We start from the raw sequence: 16,268 nt of genomic DNA, 5'->3' as shown, positions 1-16,268 counted from the left end.
CGTCAATAATCTCCCTCTGTAAAATGAAACTTCCTTTCTGCACTGCTCCACAAAATTAGGTGTACCGGAGCACCTGCTCAGTTTGTAACAAGGAACAACTCCCCCGAAAGGGAGTTTAATATTACATGCATTTAATACTCAAATAAGAACAATAAAATAGGTACACAAAACTAAGTTATGTTATAAGAAAGAGTTTTGTGCCATGCTGCTTTTGTCTCCCTTCACACTCTGCCAGGCTGCTTTTGCCCCTCAAAACACTCTGCCAGGCTGCCTTTGCCCCTGTTCACACTCTGCCATGCTGCCTTTGCCCCTGTTCACACTCTGCCAGGCTGCTTTTGTCCCCCTTCACACTCTGCCAGGCTGCTTTTGCCCCTCAAAACACTCTGCCATGCTGCCTTTGCCCCCGTTCACACTCTGCCAAGCTGCTTTTGCTCCCCCTTGCTTCCATTCCTTCGCTTACCTTTTCTATCGGCTTCTTTCTTCTCTTCTTGCCAACTCCTCTCCTCACTGAACGTCAGGTGTGATGACGTCACACCCAACATTCAGTGCGGACGGAGCAGGGAGGAGAGGTGCCTTACACCGCCGACAGGTGAGTATCTGTTTTTTTAAAGGGTCTGCTCCCCCCACCAACCAAGCTTAAAATTAGGTATCAGTTCTGGTGAACCAGTGGGAACCAGCTAAATCCCACCACTGGCTACAACCTGGCATGGTGGTATGTTTGAGAGGGTGGGATTTCTACATGTGAGACAGCAATGTAAAGACGTGCATCTTGTCCTTGTTTTTCCATACTGACCAATTGCAAATTACTATTTATTAAAAATGCAATAAAGTATTTTATTTGTGATCCTAGGTCCATTGAGACTATCACACATGATGTTTTGGGCTGCACCTGCCCAGGAGCAGAGTACTTTTAAAATGTTTTGCCGATATGGCACACATTGCTTAGGGCGACACTTTATAAAGAAGGAAATCCCGTACCTACACTACGTAGTGGGATGGATGTCATCACACTTATCTACCAGAATAATGCCAAATCTCCCGTCTTCTCACACTGCCACTAAGCAGCAAATGTAACCAGACATGGGAGGTAACATAATACAAGAGAAATGTGATATAAAAGAGATGAGACAGATTTCATTTCTAAAGATTTATTGAAGCACTGACAGGTTGCCGAGAAGTAAAAAGCTTTTCTTGGGAATTTTTAAAAACAGTATTGCGGCACAAGATATTGCTATAATAGTGTTTGTAAACTAGACTGAAGTAAAACCACGGTCGCCCAAAAGGACTTCACTCGCCAAAAACCCGATGGCTAATGACCCTCTACAGCAGGGTTAGGTAAACTATGGCTCACCAGCTGTGGCGGAAATATAAGTGTGTAGCGAGCCATAGGTTGCCTTCCTCTGCTCTATCGGATGTCTATCTCCTGCTCTTCAATTAACAACAAAAGGCACTTGAAAGCTGATGTTCAGGGGACAAAATTACGTTGCTGGTCAAGGTTTTCTAAGTTTTCTCCAACAGGATAGACTTCAGATTTCACTCCTGGTAATCATCGTGGTGCTGGGAGCTTTCATTAATAACCTGCCAAATAAAATTATGGCGTTAATATAAAGTTGTGAAACTATTTTGATCAGATCAATCCTGGCAAGCCGGTTATTTTGAGGTGGCACGAGTGCCCATATATAGCTAATTATGTTGGTACATGCGAGTACAATTTAAAGCGGTTATCTCTGACATTAGAATTAAAGTTACCTTTAATTGATTGGTGATAGATATAACATTAAGTAAAGGTAAACTTGGTTTTGCACAGTGAAATACAGCAATTACAGATACCAAAGTTGGCTTGTGAAAGTAGTACGATCCCAACCCCCTATGCAACAGAACGGTCAGGTCTACACTAAGAAACATATAGACAGTTATCCCAATCTTACGATGCAACCATCTCCTACATGCAGCCCTCTTGTAAGGTGAACCAATATGCCACACAGTGGCGGGACTACCATTGGTGCAGTAGGTGCCGTGCATGGAGATAATGGGGCCCTCCTCCCCGATTCCCTGCACTGGGGCCCACAGCTCTCTAGTTCCGCCTCTGCTGCCATATTCACTAAACCTCATGACTACAAGCCTTATGTACTAACTGCTGATGATTCTGTCATTACGGCCTTTGGCGCTAACTCTGTAAAACTACCTGTCCATCCCGGGTCTCCACAGTCTTGATCAGAACTGTTCTTTTAGAGCTGGCTTGTGACACTGGGTGAGAGTCAAAATTAGATTCTGAAAAATAAAATATTTGGTTATTTAAACAGGTAAAGAAACAGGCCAGAGTAATATAATCCTTAAAAATAATCCTTATAATCCAAAAACATACTAATAGATTAATTGGCTGCTATCAAATTGACCCTAGTCTCTGTCTGTCTGTCTGTCTGTGTGTGTGTTAGGGAAATTAGACTGTAAGCTCCAATGGGGCAGGGACTGATGGGAGTGAGTTCTCTGTACAGCACTGCGGAATTAGTAGCGCTATATAAATAGCTGATTATGATGATGATAAGGATTCTCGTGTGATGGCGTCTAGCCACTGTTCTATTCCACTTGTGTTACATGAAGCAGTTTCTGAGGTATAAGGTTGTATTCTAAATAGGACTCATTGTTTATACAGCCCGATAATACCCTAAAGTCTGCATAACAGTAGAGGATATATTGTGGAAAAACAATATATACAGACACCAGAACATATCTTCCCTAGACTCCTAGGGCCTGATTCATTAAGGATCTAAACTTAAGAAACTTCTTATTTCAGTCTCCTGGAAAAAACCATGTTACAATGCAAGGGGTGCACATTAGTATTCTGTTTTGCACATAAGTTAAATACCGACTGTTTTTTCATGTAGCACACAAATATCAACTTTAAATTTCAGTGTACAAATAAGCTATCAAGTATTTGTGTGCTACATGAAAAAACAGTCAGTATTTAACTTATGTGCAAAACAGAATACTAATTTGCTCCCCTTGCATTGTAACATGGTTTTGTCCAGGAGACTGAAATAAGAAGTTTCTCAAGTTAAGATCCTTAATGAATCAGGCCCCTAGACCTTAAATTGCACCTTTTGTGTACAGACGGTGGAGGCAGCCATTTTGTTGGCTGAACCTTTATTATGATAATACAGCCAGTAAATTCACTAGGAACCAGGGCGAATATTCGTCACGCTTCATGAATACTAGACATAAAAAGTGTCTCAGTGATGTCACTGATTCTCAATGAATTGATTGGCTGCATTCTTATGAATATTGGCTCAGCTCACAAAATGGCTGCCATCCTTGTCTGTAGGTGATAATGATATTTTAGAGACTATCGAACACTACAAAAATATATATACTGTATATTTCCCCATTTATAGTTGTCTAAGTGAGAACGTGCAATGATGCATTTAGAATAATGTGAAACTTGCAACGATTCTGAATTCTACAAGAGTCCCCAGCTCAACACCATTGTATAAGTGATTGAGTGTCTTTGTCTGAGGACATCATCAAGCTAAACATTCAGACAAAATATCTCTTATCTAGAGCTGCTCTCAGTTAATTCAGCAATAGGTGTATGAAAAATATTTCCAAAATAATAGAAGTAACATTTTTAGAATAATGTTTATTATTGTTGTACAAAAATACTATTTACCTCTCATGCTCAGGCTAGAAAAGGACTGAATTGGAATGGTGATTCTGAAGAAAAAGAAAAAAAGAGTAATTGGGTGAGATAATGTGGACATTTACTAAGCTGCAGGTTTGAAGAAGTGGAGATGTTGCCTATAGCAACCAATCAGATTCTAGCTGTCATTTTGTAGAATGTACTAAATAAATGAGAGCTAGAATCTGATTGGTCGCTGTAGGCAACATCTCCACTTCTTCAAACCTGCTTTAGTAAATCTAGCCCTAATTATATATAATTATAGCAGCACAGCGCATATTACCTGCTCTCCTCTCCTTCCAGGAGCTTCCTGTAAGTGGCAATCTCAATATCAAGGGCCATCTTAACGTTCAGCAGCTCCTGGTACTCGCGCAGGTGACGAGCCATTTCCTCCTTCATGTTCTGGATCTCATCTTGCAGACGACTGATAGTGTCCTGATAATTAGCAGCTTCGACGGCGAAGTTCTCTTCCATCTCCCGCATTTGGCGATCATAAGACTCATTCTGCAAAAAAAAAATGACAATTTCCTTATTGAGACAAGATTTCCATAGATGATTGGAATAGTTATAAGATGTATTGGATGCCCCCAATGAAATTTCAACAGTATAGGGATACATTTTCAACCCTGCATCTTTCAACTATGGATATTCCCTATTTCTCTACATTTACCCTCCTGTGATACTGGATTATTTAGATTATACAAATGCATACACCATACCTGAATTATCAGCCCACATTTTATGTCTAAGAGACCAATAACTGTACACAGACAGACCTAAACCCCTGATCTTCATTGATTCACCTTTCTATCATTAATTTGATGCTGGAACAATGATATTTTAAAGTTACAAGCAGATTATTTTTGTAAAGAGTTAGAATCAAAATACATGGCTGTTAAATTCAAAACATGTTTAACGTGCGGCTAAAAAGCCTAAAAAATACTCTGACGCCGGGGGCTCCAAAATATAATGCAAACAAATGGACTAGTATTCACGCGCATGATGACAAGCTTGGGAAACATTTAATGGCCTTCTATGGAAGTCAAAGCACTGAGTTCAGTAGGCTACGGCGCTTCTGAGATGCGTCAATGAATAAATATCAAAGCTGGCCTGAAGTGTGATCAATTCACCTTCAATGAGCGTTTCAACAATCTTGTGTACATAACAGTTACAAAATACAGATGGAGCAGACTGTACTGCACAGGCGGTAATATTATATTTCACAGAATGGGACAGGCAAAGTTCTTAACTTTAAAATATGTGATATTGATCTATCTAATTAGTGATCCATTGTGAGCAATACTAACTGATTGCTGCTCCATCTGTACACCACTTACTAATGTGCACCAATCAGAACCCAATACTACTGATTGTTGCTCCATCTGTACACCACTTACTAATGTGCACCATTCAGAACCCAATACTACTGATTGTTGCTCCATCTGTACACCACTTACTAATGTGCACCATTCAGAACCCAATACTACTGATTGTTGCTCCATCTGTACACCACTTACTAATGTGTACCATTCAGAACCCAATACTAAATGATTGCTGCTCCATCTGTACACCACATACTAATGTGTACCATTCAGAACCCTATACTAACTGATTGCTGCTCCATCTGTACACCACTTACTAATGTGTACCATTCAGAACCCAATACTACTGATTGCTGCTCCATCTGTACACCATATACTAATGTGCACCATTCAGAACCCAATACTTACTGTGCAGCAACTAACAGATTGGGAAACGTTCTTGGTTCTAATTACGTCTTAACAGGAGCAAACCCCAAACTATAGGGGTTTTACATTGTATATGTCATTGCTAAGATCCCTGCATATCCTGTCTTACAAGAACCCCATTCCCACCCGTTCCCCTTATAATATATTTGTACTTACAGATCCCTTCATTGCATCGACCTCACAGGTAAGAGCCTGGATCTGTCTGCGGTATTCATTTGTCTCCTGCTTAGCCTGCCGCAAGGCTTCAGTGTTGCGATTAGCAGCTTCGGACAGGTCAGAAAACTGTAGAGAAACAGACCATAATATATTTACCATTTGCAGTTACATTTTTATGAGGTTTCATTTTATCATTGATTAAAATACCAAGAATATAGTTTTAAATGAAAAAAAATATATATTTTGCTTCAGAGATCTGTTTCCTGGTGAAATGATTCCCATGAGTACTGGTTTTGGCCCAAGGAAAAAAAAACAGACCTGCTGACTAGCATGTTTACAGAAGCCCATAAATTATCGTTATTCACTAAACATACACATTGACTGACTGTGAGTAAGATGCACTATAATACCAAACCAGGCATATACATAATTCTTCTAAACAAAGGAATTGTATTAATGTAGACAGTAGTAAAACAATGGAACTCAGCTGTACAAGACAATGGGGAAGATTTACTAAAGCTTATATAAGGAAAAGTGGAAGTGTTGCCCATAGCAACCAATCAGATTTCACCTACCATTTTCTAGAATGTATGAGATAAATGATAGCTAGAATCTGATTGGTTGCTATGGCCAACACCTCCACTTTTCCTTTTTAGAACCTTTAGCAAATATACCCCAATGTTTATTTTTTCTCATGTCCAAATTTATATGCTCCCTAGATATTCTAGTGACGTGTGTCTCCATTATGAAGGTCAGAGTATTAATCAGATGCCTCTTAAACTATAACTACTATACACACGGGGATCTCAAGGCTAACTCGGCCGTTTTCGCAACTCTACTTTGGCCCATAAAACGGACATTGATTTCTTGGTCTGGCTCCAGGAGCTGAGGCTCACACAGGAATCCGGTGTTGTATTTCTATAACATACCTTAGACTTGTACCATTCCTCTGCTTCTTGCAGATTTTTAGTAGCCACGTTTTCATACTGCTGGCGGACATCACGCAGGGCAGAGGTGAGGTCGGGTTTGGCAACTTCCATATCGATCTGCACATGCTGTTCCTGGAGTTGTGCTTGGAGTTCACGGATTTCCTTAAAACAGTAAAGAAACCAGTACATTTTACTTCCAAATTTAGCTGCAGCCTGTACTTAATATCTCAGAGCTTTATAAATATAACACAGTAACAAGGTGTAACCGATAGCAACCAGTCAGTGGCATGATAAGTGTCCAGAATCCATTGTCTTTTAATAGACAGAGTGGTAGGTTTCTCCCTCCAATCAAAATGATGCAAACAGCTCTTGCAAATGATTTTCATCATTGGGCAGTCATACTATTAAGTTTTATACTGGCTCTGGGATTTTTAAAATGTAATTCAATGGTAAAGCGATGCGGAATTTGCTGGCGCTATATAAATAAATGTTGATGATGATGATGATGATGATAATTATATCAACAGACAGTAGTGCTGACATTATGAGACATTCGTTACCCACCACTGTGTGTTACTCTGTCTCATGGGTCCTCCTTTGTGGACACCCAATATCCACAGGGCTTCCCATGCCACAAAAGAAGGGTTCCACAGGCTAGGAGATACGAGTGGGCCACAGCGAGCCACAAACTCACATTAATACACCTTGTTTTCATATTGTAAGTCTATGCACACCAAGGGCGGGCTGGCCCGGGGGGCAGGGGGGCAGGGTAGGGTAGCCTGGCCGGCCGCCCCCCGGATGCAATATACCACATTTTCCCCGGCGGCCGCATCACATGACAGGCGATGCGGCCACGTCATCAATGACGCGGCCACGTCATCAATGACGCGGCCACGTCATCAATGACGCGGCCGCATCCCTTGTCATGTGATGCAGCCGCCTGTGTGCCCCCCGGGCTTCCCTCTCCCAGCCCGCGCCTGATGCACACGATGCAACCAGTCAGATATGAGCTTGGATCAGTCTACTGCAAGTTAGACTAATAACAACACATCTGATTGGATGTTGTGTTACAGACTTATCTGCATATAGAAGAGGCCTGGCTGTGTTAGTGGCAGACAGGGACAAATGATGGAATATAAGGGCTACAAGAACAAGAATTGGTGGACTTACTTCATCATGTAACTTGTTCATGAAAATAATCTCTTCCTGCAGGGATTCCAGTTTGCGTTCCAGGTCAATGCGTGCCAGAGAGGCGTTGTCGACATCCTGTGTGGTGGGAAAAATTTTTTACAATTAAGTTTAATTAAATATTTATCTGAGGCGTCTACATAATTATTAATCCAAGCTGTCTATAGTGTGCTCGTCATCTACTGGCAATGCTTTTTTGTGGACCGAAGAAAAATTGACGAGAATGCAGCCGATCAATTCAACAGGAACAGCGATGAGGCATGAGGCACGAGGCATTTTGTGCTTCGCGTCTCAGTGATGTCACCAGCTCCTTGTAAATTGATACTCTGAATATTGTTAAGCTCACAAAATGACTGCCTCAACTATCTGCAGGTGCACATTAAATAAACATAATGGGCCGATTCATTTCGGAAAGTAAAGCCAAAAAAAATGAGTAACTTGGCAAAACCATGTTGCATTGGAGGGGGAGGTAGATTTAAAATGTGGGCACAGATTGATAGTTGAGGTAGGTCATGTCCTAGATCAACTTTAAATTTCAGTGTAAAAATAAAGCTATCAAGTATTTGTGCTACATTAAAAAACATCCAGTATTTAACTTATGTGCAAAATAATAAACTAATAAGCACATTGTAACATGGTTTTGTCCAGGAGAAAACTTACTCCTTTTTGTTACTTACTTTCCTTAATGAATCAGACCCAATAACTGTAATCCTACAGTAGCTGCAGAGGTGCTCTGGATTTGAATATTTATCTTAAAGACAATGGGCTAGATTTACTAAGCTGCGGGGTTGAAAAAGTGGAGATGTTGCCTATAGCAACCAATCAGATTCCAGCTGTCATTTTGTAGAAGGTACTAAATAAATGAAAGCTAGAATCTGATTGGTTACTATAGGCAGCATCTCCACTTTTTCAAACCTGCAGCTTAGTAAATCTAGCCCAATGTGTTTTGCACACTACTCTAGAGCAGAAGTGCTTCCCTTACAGTCAAAAACTGGACTGGGGTCCCAGAATCACTTCTTGGGGTCCCCAAATTGTCGGATACTTTACAATCAAATCGTCAAATGCAGTGCATTCCATTCCAAACTACTTTAGGGGGTCGCGGAAGAGCACAATAAAATTTGGGATCTCAGCTAAATAACTGAACGCGATCTAAAGCAATATCTTTGTATCTGTCTGTTTACCTAGTTACAGTAATTGGCAGCATTTGTAGTACGATAATAGTTAAACTCCAATCAGAATAGTCTTCGACACCAGAACTCACATTAGTAATAGTGAGATCTTTCTGTAGAGCAATTGAGACAAACCAGCCTCCAGTTTTATGATCATATAGTTACTTAATTGCCTTAATAATTACTAACAGATCTGTACTCATTAAAGGGATTTCCAGCATTAAATCAATTAAATGGATTATTCGGCCTGTATATACCCTCAAGTAACTTTTTCTAAATATATTGTTTTTCTTTTCTTCATTGTAGCCCTTTTCTGTGCTTTTCAGCCATTACTTTATCTCTTTGGGCAGAGTTTACATCTTGTTGCTATGGATACCACATAAATCTGCTCCCTGCATTGCATCTAGTGCATTGTATCAGAGAGCAAAGCCGAATTGTTATACAATAATGCTGCATCATGGTTAAAACACAGGAAGGAAGCCAGAAAGAAAGCAATGTATTTCGTAATATGCACAGACCAATAAAGTAGTTATATGAAAATGGACAATCTCTACCTCTCAATATGGCAGAAAAATTACTTTTGTCTTCTGCAAATGATTCTACTTCTAACACATTGAATTACTTGTACAGCTCCAAATGTGCTTTCTTAGGACAGAGTAGGATCGGGGAAGAATGACCAGCATTTAGTCCTGTTTCCATGAGTCATTAAGATTGTTTTAAACAAAAGAAGGTCTTAGAATTCCTACATAAAAGCATTATACAAATGATGTGCTATTGTGCTTTGATTTAAACATTTGAAATGCTCACTAAAATAAGAAATATAGCCAGCGGATAATTATGTTCTCTGTCTGTGGCTGCAAGTGCTCCCTGAATGCATCACTTATCCTTGAATATTCACTTATAAAAGACTCTTGTGTGCAGAGAGGACAACAATGGAAACAGCAACTAATCTACTATAATTTCACTGGCTGCTGCTCAAATAATGGAATTCTGTCCCAGAGATAAATGTATTCTCAGTAACAATTACTGTCAAATTAATTAAAAAGTTAATAATTCTCAAATACTCTATTTTCTAAGAAAATATAATTTTACTAAGTATATAATAATTATCATACTTAGTTTCAAATATCTATATCTATATATATATAATATATATATATCACTGTTTCAAATGCGTGTTGGAAATAAACCCAGTAATCGAAAATATATTTGTTTAAACTACAGCAGCTTATGCATTTGTACAAAAGTAAAGATTACAACCAATTTTGGAAACAACTGAGGCTACCGAGTTGTTCATGTAAATAAGTTTGCATTCCTGTTATGAACTTAAGCAAACACATTTCACTTTAAATAATGTCAGAAAGGGTTAAGGAGCATTTGAAATGGGCGTGACCACTGCCACATCAGCTATCTCCAGATTGCACAACTTAATATATTTTTCCTCCACACAAGCTGTTGATCCTTAACAGGAAGGTTATGAAATAAATTTGCTCTACTCCATACTCTCTACAGACTAAATGTTAATCAGTACAGATAATGATGATACATTCAATAAGAATGCAAACACAGAAGAATCCTAGCATTCATTTGAAATAATAATCTGTAAAGACGTAACGGAACATTCATTGCTCATAAATTTAATTAATAAAAAGAAGTTCCCTTTGCATCCAGCGCACAATAAATGACTGCTAGTTATACAATGCCGTTGGGCTACAAAGAGCTATTATTCCAGACTATTGGTATAATTCCTGAATCGGCATTCCACACTGAAAGCGTGAGAAAGCGGCAATGCTTGTCAGAGGAGGAAACAGATGGGATGACTGCTTATAGCTGGAATACTTTTGTGCTTGGCAGTGCTGAGAGCCGTCTTTTTGTGAAAGAAAAGCAGCAGGGTTAGGACAGAGCCTGTTTAACACTCACACAAGTGGCTTTCTATTTGCATCAGCTTGACGGTGCTATACACTGAGCTTTTGGGGGTGTTGCAAAATCCGTTAGTTGTTTTGCAGCCAATAGACTAACAAATTTGTGACTGTTTGTTGTATTACAACTAATAACATCGAGAAGGAAAACTGAGACCCCTATGAATTCCTGGAATTCAAACAAACAGTTGCTATTTGTATCTATTGAAATCTTCCTGTTCTTTGTTAATTTATAAACCATGATTACATGACATGGCTTCTTTTGTATATTTATTATTGCTGCAAAGAGCATTCCAATGGTCTACATTTATAAGTGGAGTATGACAGCTTAAGATATACAGTAATAAATTCCATTTGGGACAACAGATTGATGACACAGGACGGTTTTATGGTAAAATAGCCTAATTTTAAACTGTTTGGCAAGTAAGTAAGAAGTTATGCGAAGCTAAGTAAAATGATGTGATGGTCTTTGTACTAGAAATTCAGCCCTAAATAGTTTTCATGATTGTTAACACATGACGACTGGGCCTCCTCCATGTAGTTATTTAAAGTGCAAGAAATTGGTGGATTCAAATACAGGGGCATGACCAATGAGGTCATTGCACTTTTGAAAGGCCGGGCTCTCTTGTCTTTGAAGCTTTTTAACCCCTCCGAGCATCCGTTTAATGGCAGGCGTCACATTGTAGGGTGTGGTTTTTTTGTTGGAGTGGAAATCACTGTTTTCAATCTCCATGTCTTGTATACAACACAGTTGTTGGGTTTAGTTGCCATGTACAAGTATGTGAATGTACTAATTTACAATAAAGTTGCTAATCATACACTAGAGGATATTTACAGTCTGCCTATTAGGGTTCCTTTTTGTACATTGATGGATATTCCAATATATGGCTGTATTCAGATATTCTGATGTCAAAGATACCAGATCTATAGAATACAGGATGGAAGTATTATTGCTAACTTTCAAGTACATTTTCCACTAAATGATAGAGAAGACACAGGGCAAGTGTGAATACACACCCCTCTGCTTACATAATGTCACACAGGGCCAGGCCTGGTATAATACTTCTCTTAAGGAAATGCAAGAGGTCACTAAAAAAAAAACATCTGTCTCCTAACCAGTACTGAGTGGTGTCTAGTATGTGCTGTGTGCAGCCTAGTGGTCCTGTCCAGTAAGTGCTGTGTGCTGCCTGGTTGTCCTGTCCAGCATGTGCTGTGTGCTGCCTAGTGGTCCTGTCTAGTATGTGCTGTGTGCTGCCCGGTGGTCCTGTGCAGTATGTGCTGTGTGCAGCCTAGTGGTCCCATCCAGTAAGTGCTGTGTGCTGCCTGGTTGTCCTGTCCAGTATGTGCTGTGTGCTGCCTAGTGGTCCTGTCCAGTATGTGCTGTGTGCTGCCCGGTGGTCCTGTCCAGTATGTGCTGTCTAGTGATCCTACCTAGTATGTGCTGTGTGCAGCCTAGTGGTCCTGTTCAGTAAGTGCTGTGTGCTGCCTGGTTGTCCTGTCCAGCATGTGCTGTGTGCTGCCTAGTGGTCCTACATAGTATGTACTGTGTGTTGCCCAGTGGTCTTACATAGAATGTGCTGTGTGCTGCCTAGTGGTCCTACCTAGTATGAGCTGTGTGCTGCCTAGTGGTCCTACCTAGTATGTACTGTGTGCTGCCTAGTGGTCCTGTCCAATATGTGCTGTGTGCTGCCTAGTGGTCCTACCTATTATTTGCTGTGTGCTGCCCGGTGGTCCTGTCCAGTATGTGCTGTGTGCTGCCTAGTGGTCCTGTCCAGTATGTGCTGTGTGCTACCTAGTGGTCCTATCCAGTATGTGCTGTGTGCTGCCTGGTTGTCCTGTCCAGTATGTGCTGTGTGCTGCCTAGAGGTCCTATCCAGTATGTGCTGTGTGCTGCCCTGTGGTCCTGTCCAGTATGTGCTGTCTAGTGGTCCTACCTAGTATGTACTGTGTGTTGCCAGTGGTTCTACCTAGTATGTGCTGTGTGCTGCCTAGTGGTCCTGTCCAGTATGTGCTGTGTGCTGCCCTGTGGTCCTGTCCAGTATGTGCTGTCTAGTGGTCCTACCTAGTATGTACTGTGTGTTGCCAGTGGTTCTACCTAGTATGTGCTGCCTAGTGGTCCTGTCCAGTATGTGCTGTGTGCTGCCTAGTGGTCCTGTCCAGTATGTGCTGTGTCCTATCTAGTATGTACAATGTCCTGCCAAGTACCCATCTGTACTTTAGGCTTCTGCCTGTACATTTTCTGTTTTCAACATATTAGATATTTCAGTATTTTCAATGACTGTAGAGTCCCAGCTTTCATCTCTGTCACTGATCAGGGTCTTGACACAAATGACGCTTGAATCATGTCAGCAACATCTCTTCTTGAAATGAACTACGTGACTTCTTATAAAGAAAACATTTACTAATAATAATTTTAGTGCATCATGCATAGAGAAATTCATCAAAACAAAGTGTGTCTAACTTATGGGAGCTAGGAATGGGGTGTCTAATGCAAAATCCCTGTATGTATGTAAGGCAGTGGTAACAACATAAAACTGTGCATGGTGACCTCACACCTGACCAGCATTACTGATGTTTAGCCAGGTATAACTGTGAGCCGAAATTATATAGAATTTGTACTCCCTGGAAAATTCTGTGAAATGATAAAACACATTTATAGTATAGATGTATGTCCATACATGAGACTTGTATAACTTGATGATTAACCCCTTCTGCTGTGCAGCCCAGTAAAGGGGCCAGTAAGGAGGCAGCATTATAGTATATACAGGAAAGACTGGGTGGTGAACACCATTTCCTGAAAGTGTCACATTTTCTAAGCCACAAACCTGTCTGAATGACTGCAGGTTGTTTTCAGCTTCTTCCTTCTGAATCATTTCATCTTGCAGCCTGAAAGCAGCAAGAGACCTCAGTTACACATCACAAATGATGAAAAGAGCAAAGATAAAGGCTCACAAGTTGAGAAACTCAATTGCTCACAACTCTGAATTGAAAAGTCCCCCCACTGGAGAAAACCAGTACTGCATGATGACATCATCACATTAATTACCTAAAATGAGTTAAATGTGATAAATAAAAACGGTTTATATAAAGGCAAGGGTAGATACATTTCTTACAGGAACTTACATAATGCAACAATAAACTGGAATAATCTAAACCTCATACCTTCACAAAGTCTACTTATATTAATAACTTATGTTTACCATTAGATAATTCAGCCCCAAAATTTGCAGAACCACTGCACATAGGGTATTATATTTTTTGTAGCATATTATAGTAAGAATAAATAAGAGCCTCAAAGCTGGATGTATGACACCTCACTTCCTGAACATCTGGAGCCCTTAAGGGAACTAATTTCTTTAAAGAACTTACATGCCCATTCCTTTCAACATTGTGAAAAGATTTTGTACATGCACTTTCAATGTACTGAAACTATAGAATTGATGACTAAAACAATGATATTAAAGTAGTTAACTGTATCACATTCTGCTAGAATAAGTAATTATACTATAGCGTTGTACAGGATTATATTAAATATCATTGCAGATATCTGAAAGAACCTTCCAACTTCCACCATCTCTATGAGGGCCAGATATTACTCATAGTTCAGTGTTAGTGGGCTGCCACACCCATCCAGACGTGGAGCTAGATACCAGACTGTGTGTTAGCCAAAACCTTGCCTATGGCACAACTAGAGCTTCTGGCTTCGCTCTACAGCTATTTCCAGAACCCTGCTCTTATATTATCTTGCATGGCTGGAGTTTTTCATCTTTTCTGCTGGTCCAGCAGTCTGCACACTGATGGATAAACTACCCCTTGTTCCAAGCCAAAGCATTAACCCTAATGAGTTGCAGAAGCCCGACCTACATAATTTAGCAATAAACTTTGTTCCTGTGAAAGTTTGTAAAAAATGTAGTTCTTATGTGGGCTCAATTAAGTCATTCGCCATAAAGTAGGATATTTCTTTCATCACTACTTGCACAGTCTCCAGAAAGTTAACTACTTCAAGATTTTGTTGCAAAAACACTCACGAAATTGTATCAAATTGTACATTTCTCAGTCTTCACTACAGACTTCTGCAAACACCAGTTGCAACTTTGTATCTTTTGCACTGAGACATCTGCTGGTGGTGGCATTGACTGTAGCCCATTGATAGTTAACATAGAAAGCAGCATCAAGACTAAAGTGATTAAACAGATGTACAGTACTGTCTAGAGTGGTGATTATGTGATGTTAAACACATGGTGGATGAGACATAAGGTAACACGTTCTGTGTTATAATTAGCAATAACAGTAATTAATTCAGGAGGTTGTCTGTTATTACCTTTCTCTTAGTCGTTGGAGATCATCGTTGAGGTTGTCTCTGTCAACTTCTATTCTGGCCTTCTCGTTGGTGAGGATGTCCACCTGCCTTCGGAGGTCCCTCATCTCGTCTTCATACAGGTCCCCCACCCTGGAGGTCCCCTTTCCTTTCAGCTGCTCCAACTCAGCCAAAAGGATCTTGTTCTGCTGCTCCATGAACCGGACTTTATCGATGAAGTTGACAAATCTGTCATTCAGCTCCTGCATCTCAGCCTTCTCGTTGGTCCTGTTGGCTTTAAACTCAAGGTTGATGGCATCTGCCAGGGAGAAGTCCACGTTGTCCTGCATCCTGGCTGGAGGGAGGCTGCTCCTCAACCTGATCGAGGAGGACTTGAAGACAGCCGGGGAGGAAGAGGTGGTGTAGACGGTACGGCTGCCGATGGAGCCTCCGCCGCCGCTGCCACCACCTCCGGAGCGGTAGGCACTGCCCAAGGAGTATCTGCTGCTGTTGGTGACATAGCGGCTTCCACCTCCAGAAGAGCTGGACCTGGGGTTACCCCCGAACAACCTCTTGTATGAAGAAGACTTGCTGGCCATGGTGATAAAGTGATGGTCCTACTTTTCTTTTTGTAAATCCTGAGATCTGAACTGGATGACTTGCCTGGTCCCCTGTACAACCAGCCAAATGCTTTTAGCAGGAGAGAGCGCAGCTTCTATGGGTTGTATTTATACAGAAGATAACGGGGCAGGGAGCTGAGCCTACGGCGACCAATCCGCATCACCACTAGCGGTTCTGTACAAGCCAATAGGAACGCGCGACTGGACTGCAAACCGCAAGCTGAGGCAGAGCATCGTTTTCTGCCTCCAGGCAGCGATCTGAAGTTTCAGCTACTTTACTTTTTTTGCAGAAAAGTCCTGGATGCATTAAAAGTAACTTCTGCAACATTATACATAGTTCTAGCTAAGAGTATTATCTATCAATGAGATACTGCACAAAGTACATCGTGGAAACCTCTAATACAACTAAAGTGCTTAAACTGCTAAAACTTTTGCTTTTCCCCATCAGAAGTCATCAACTTTTACATCTGAAGCTTTTGTGAAACTACAAGTCCCAGAATGCTATGACAACCCTTGGCTGGGTTGCACACCAATGCTGGCACTTGTAGTTCCACACAGCAGCTGGA

The 16,268-nt window shown here is 40.7% G+C and overlaps 1 protein-coding gene across 1 annotated transcript; it reads right to left on the bottom strand.

Moving 5' to 3' along the window:
* Positions 1-1,132: 1,132 nt before the first annotated feature.
* VIM (vimentin) lies at positions 1,133-15,793 on the bottom strand. Its single transcript, XM_075211912.1, has 9 exons — positions 15,107-15,793; positions 13,611-13,671; positions 7,680-7,775; positions 6,510-6,671; positions 5,581-5,706; positions 3,960-4,180; positions 3,668-3,711; positions 2,186-2,271; positions 1,133-1,578 (listed from the first exon to the last, which is right to left on the bottom strand). The coding sequence occupies exons 1-9, from the start codon at positions 15,679-15,681 to the stop codon at positions 1,534-1,536; spliced, it is 1,416 nt and encodes a 471-aa protein (XP_075068013.1). The 5' UTR covers positions 15,682-15,793; the 3' UTR covers positions 1,133-1,533.
* Positions 15,794-16,268: the final 475 nt, after the last annotated feature.

Source organism: Mixophyes fleayi, chromosome 5 (assembly GCF_038048845.1).
Source record: "Mixophyes fleayi isolate aMixFle1 chromosome 5, aMixFle1.hap1, whole genome shotgun sequence".
Taxonomy (NCBI): Eukaryota; Metazoa; Chordata; class Amphibia; order Anura; family Limnodynastidae; genus Mixophyes; species Mixophyes fleayi.
This window is presented reverse-complemented; position numbering and strand designations above follow the sequence as displayed.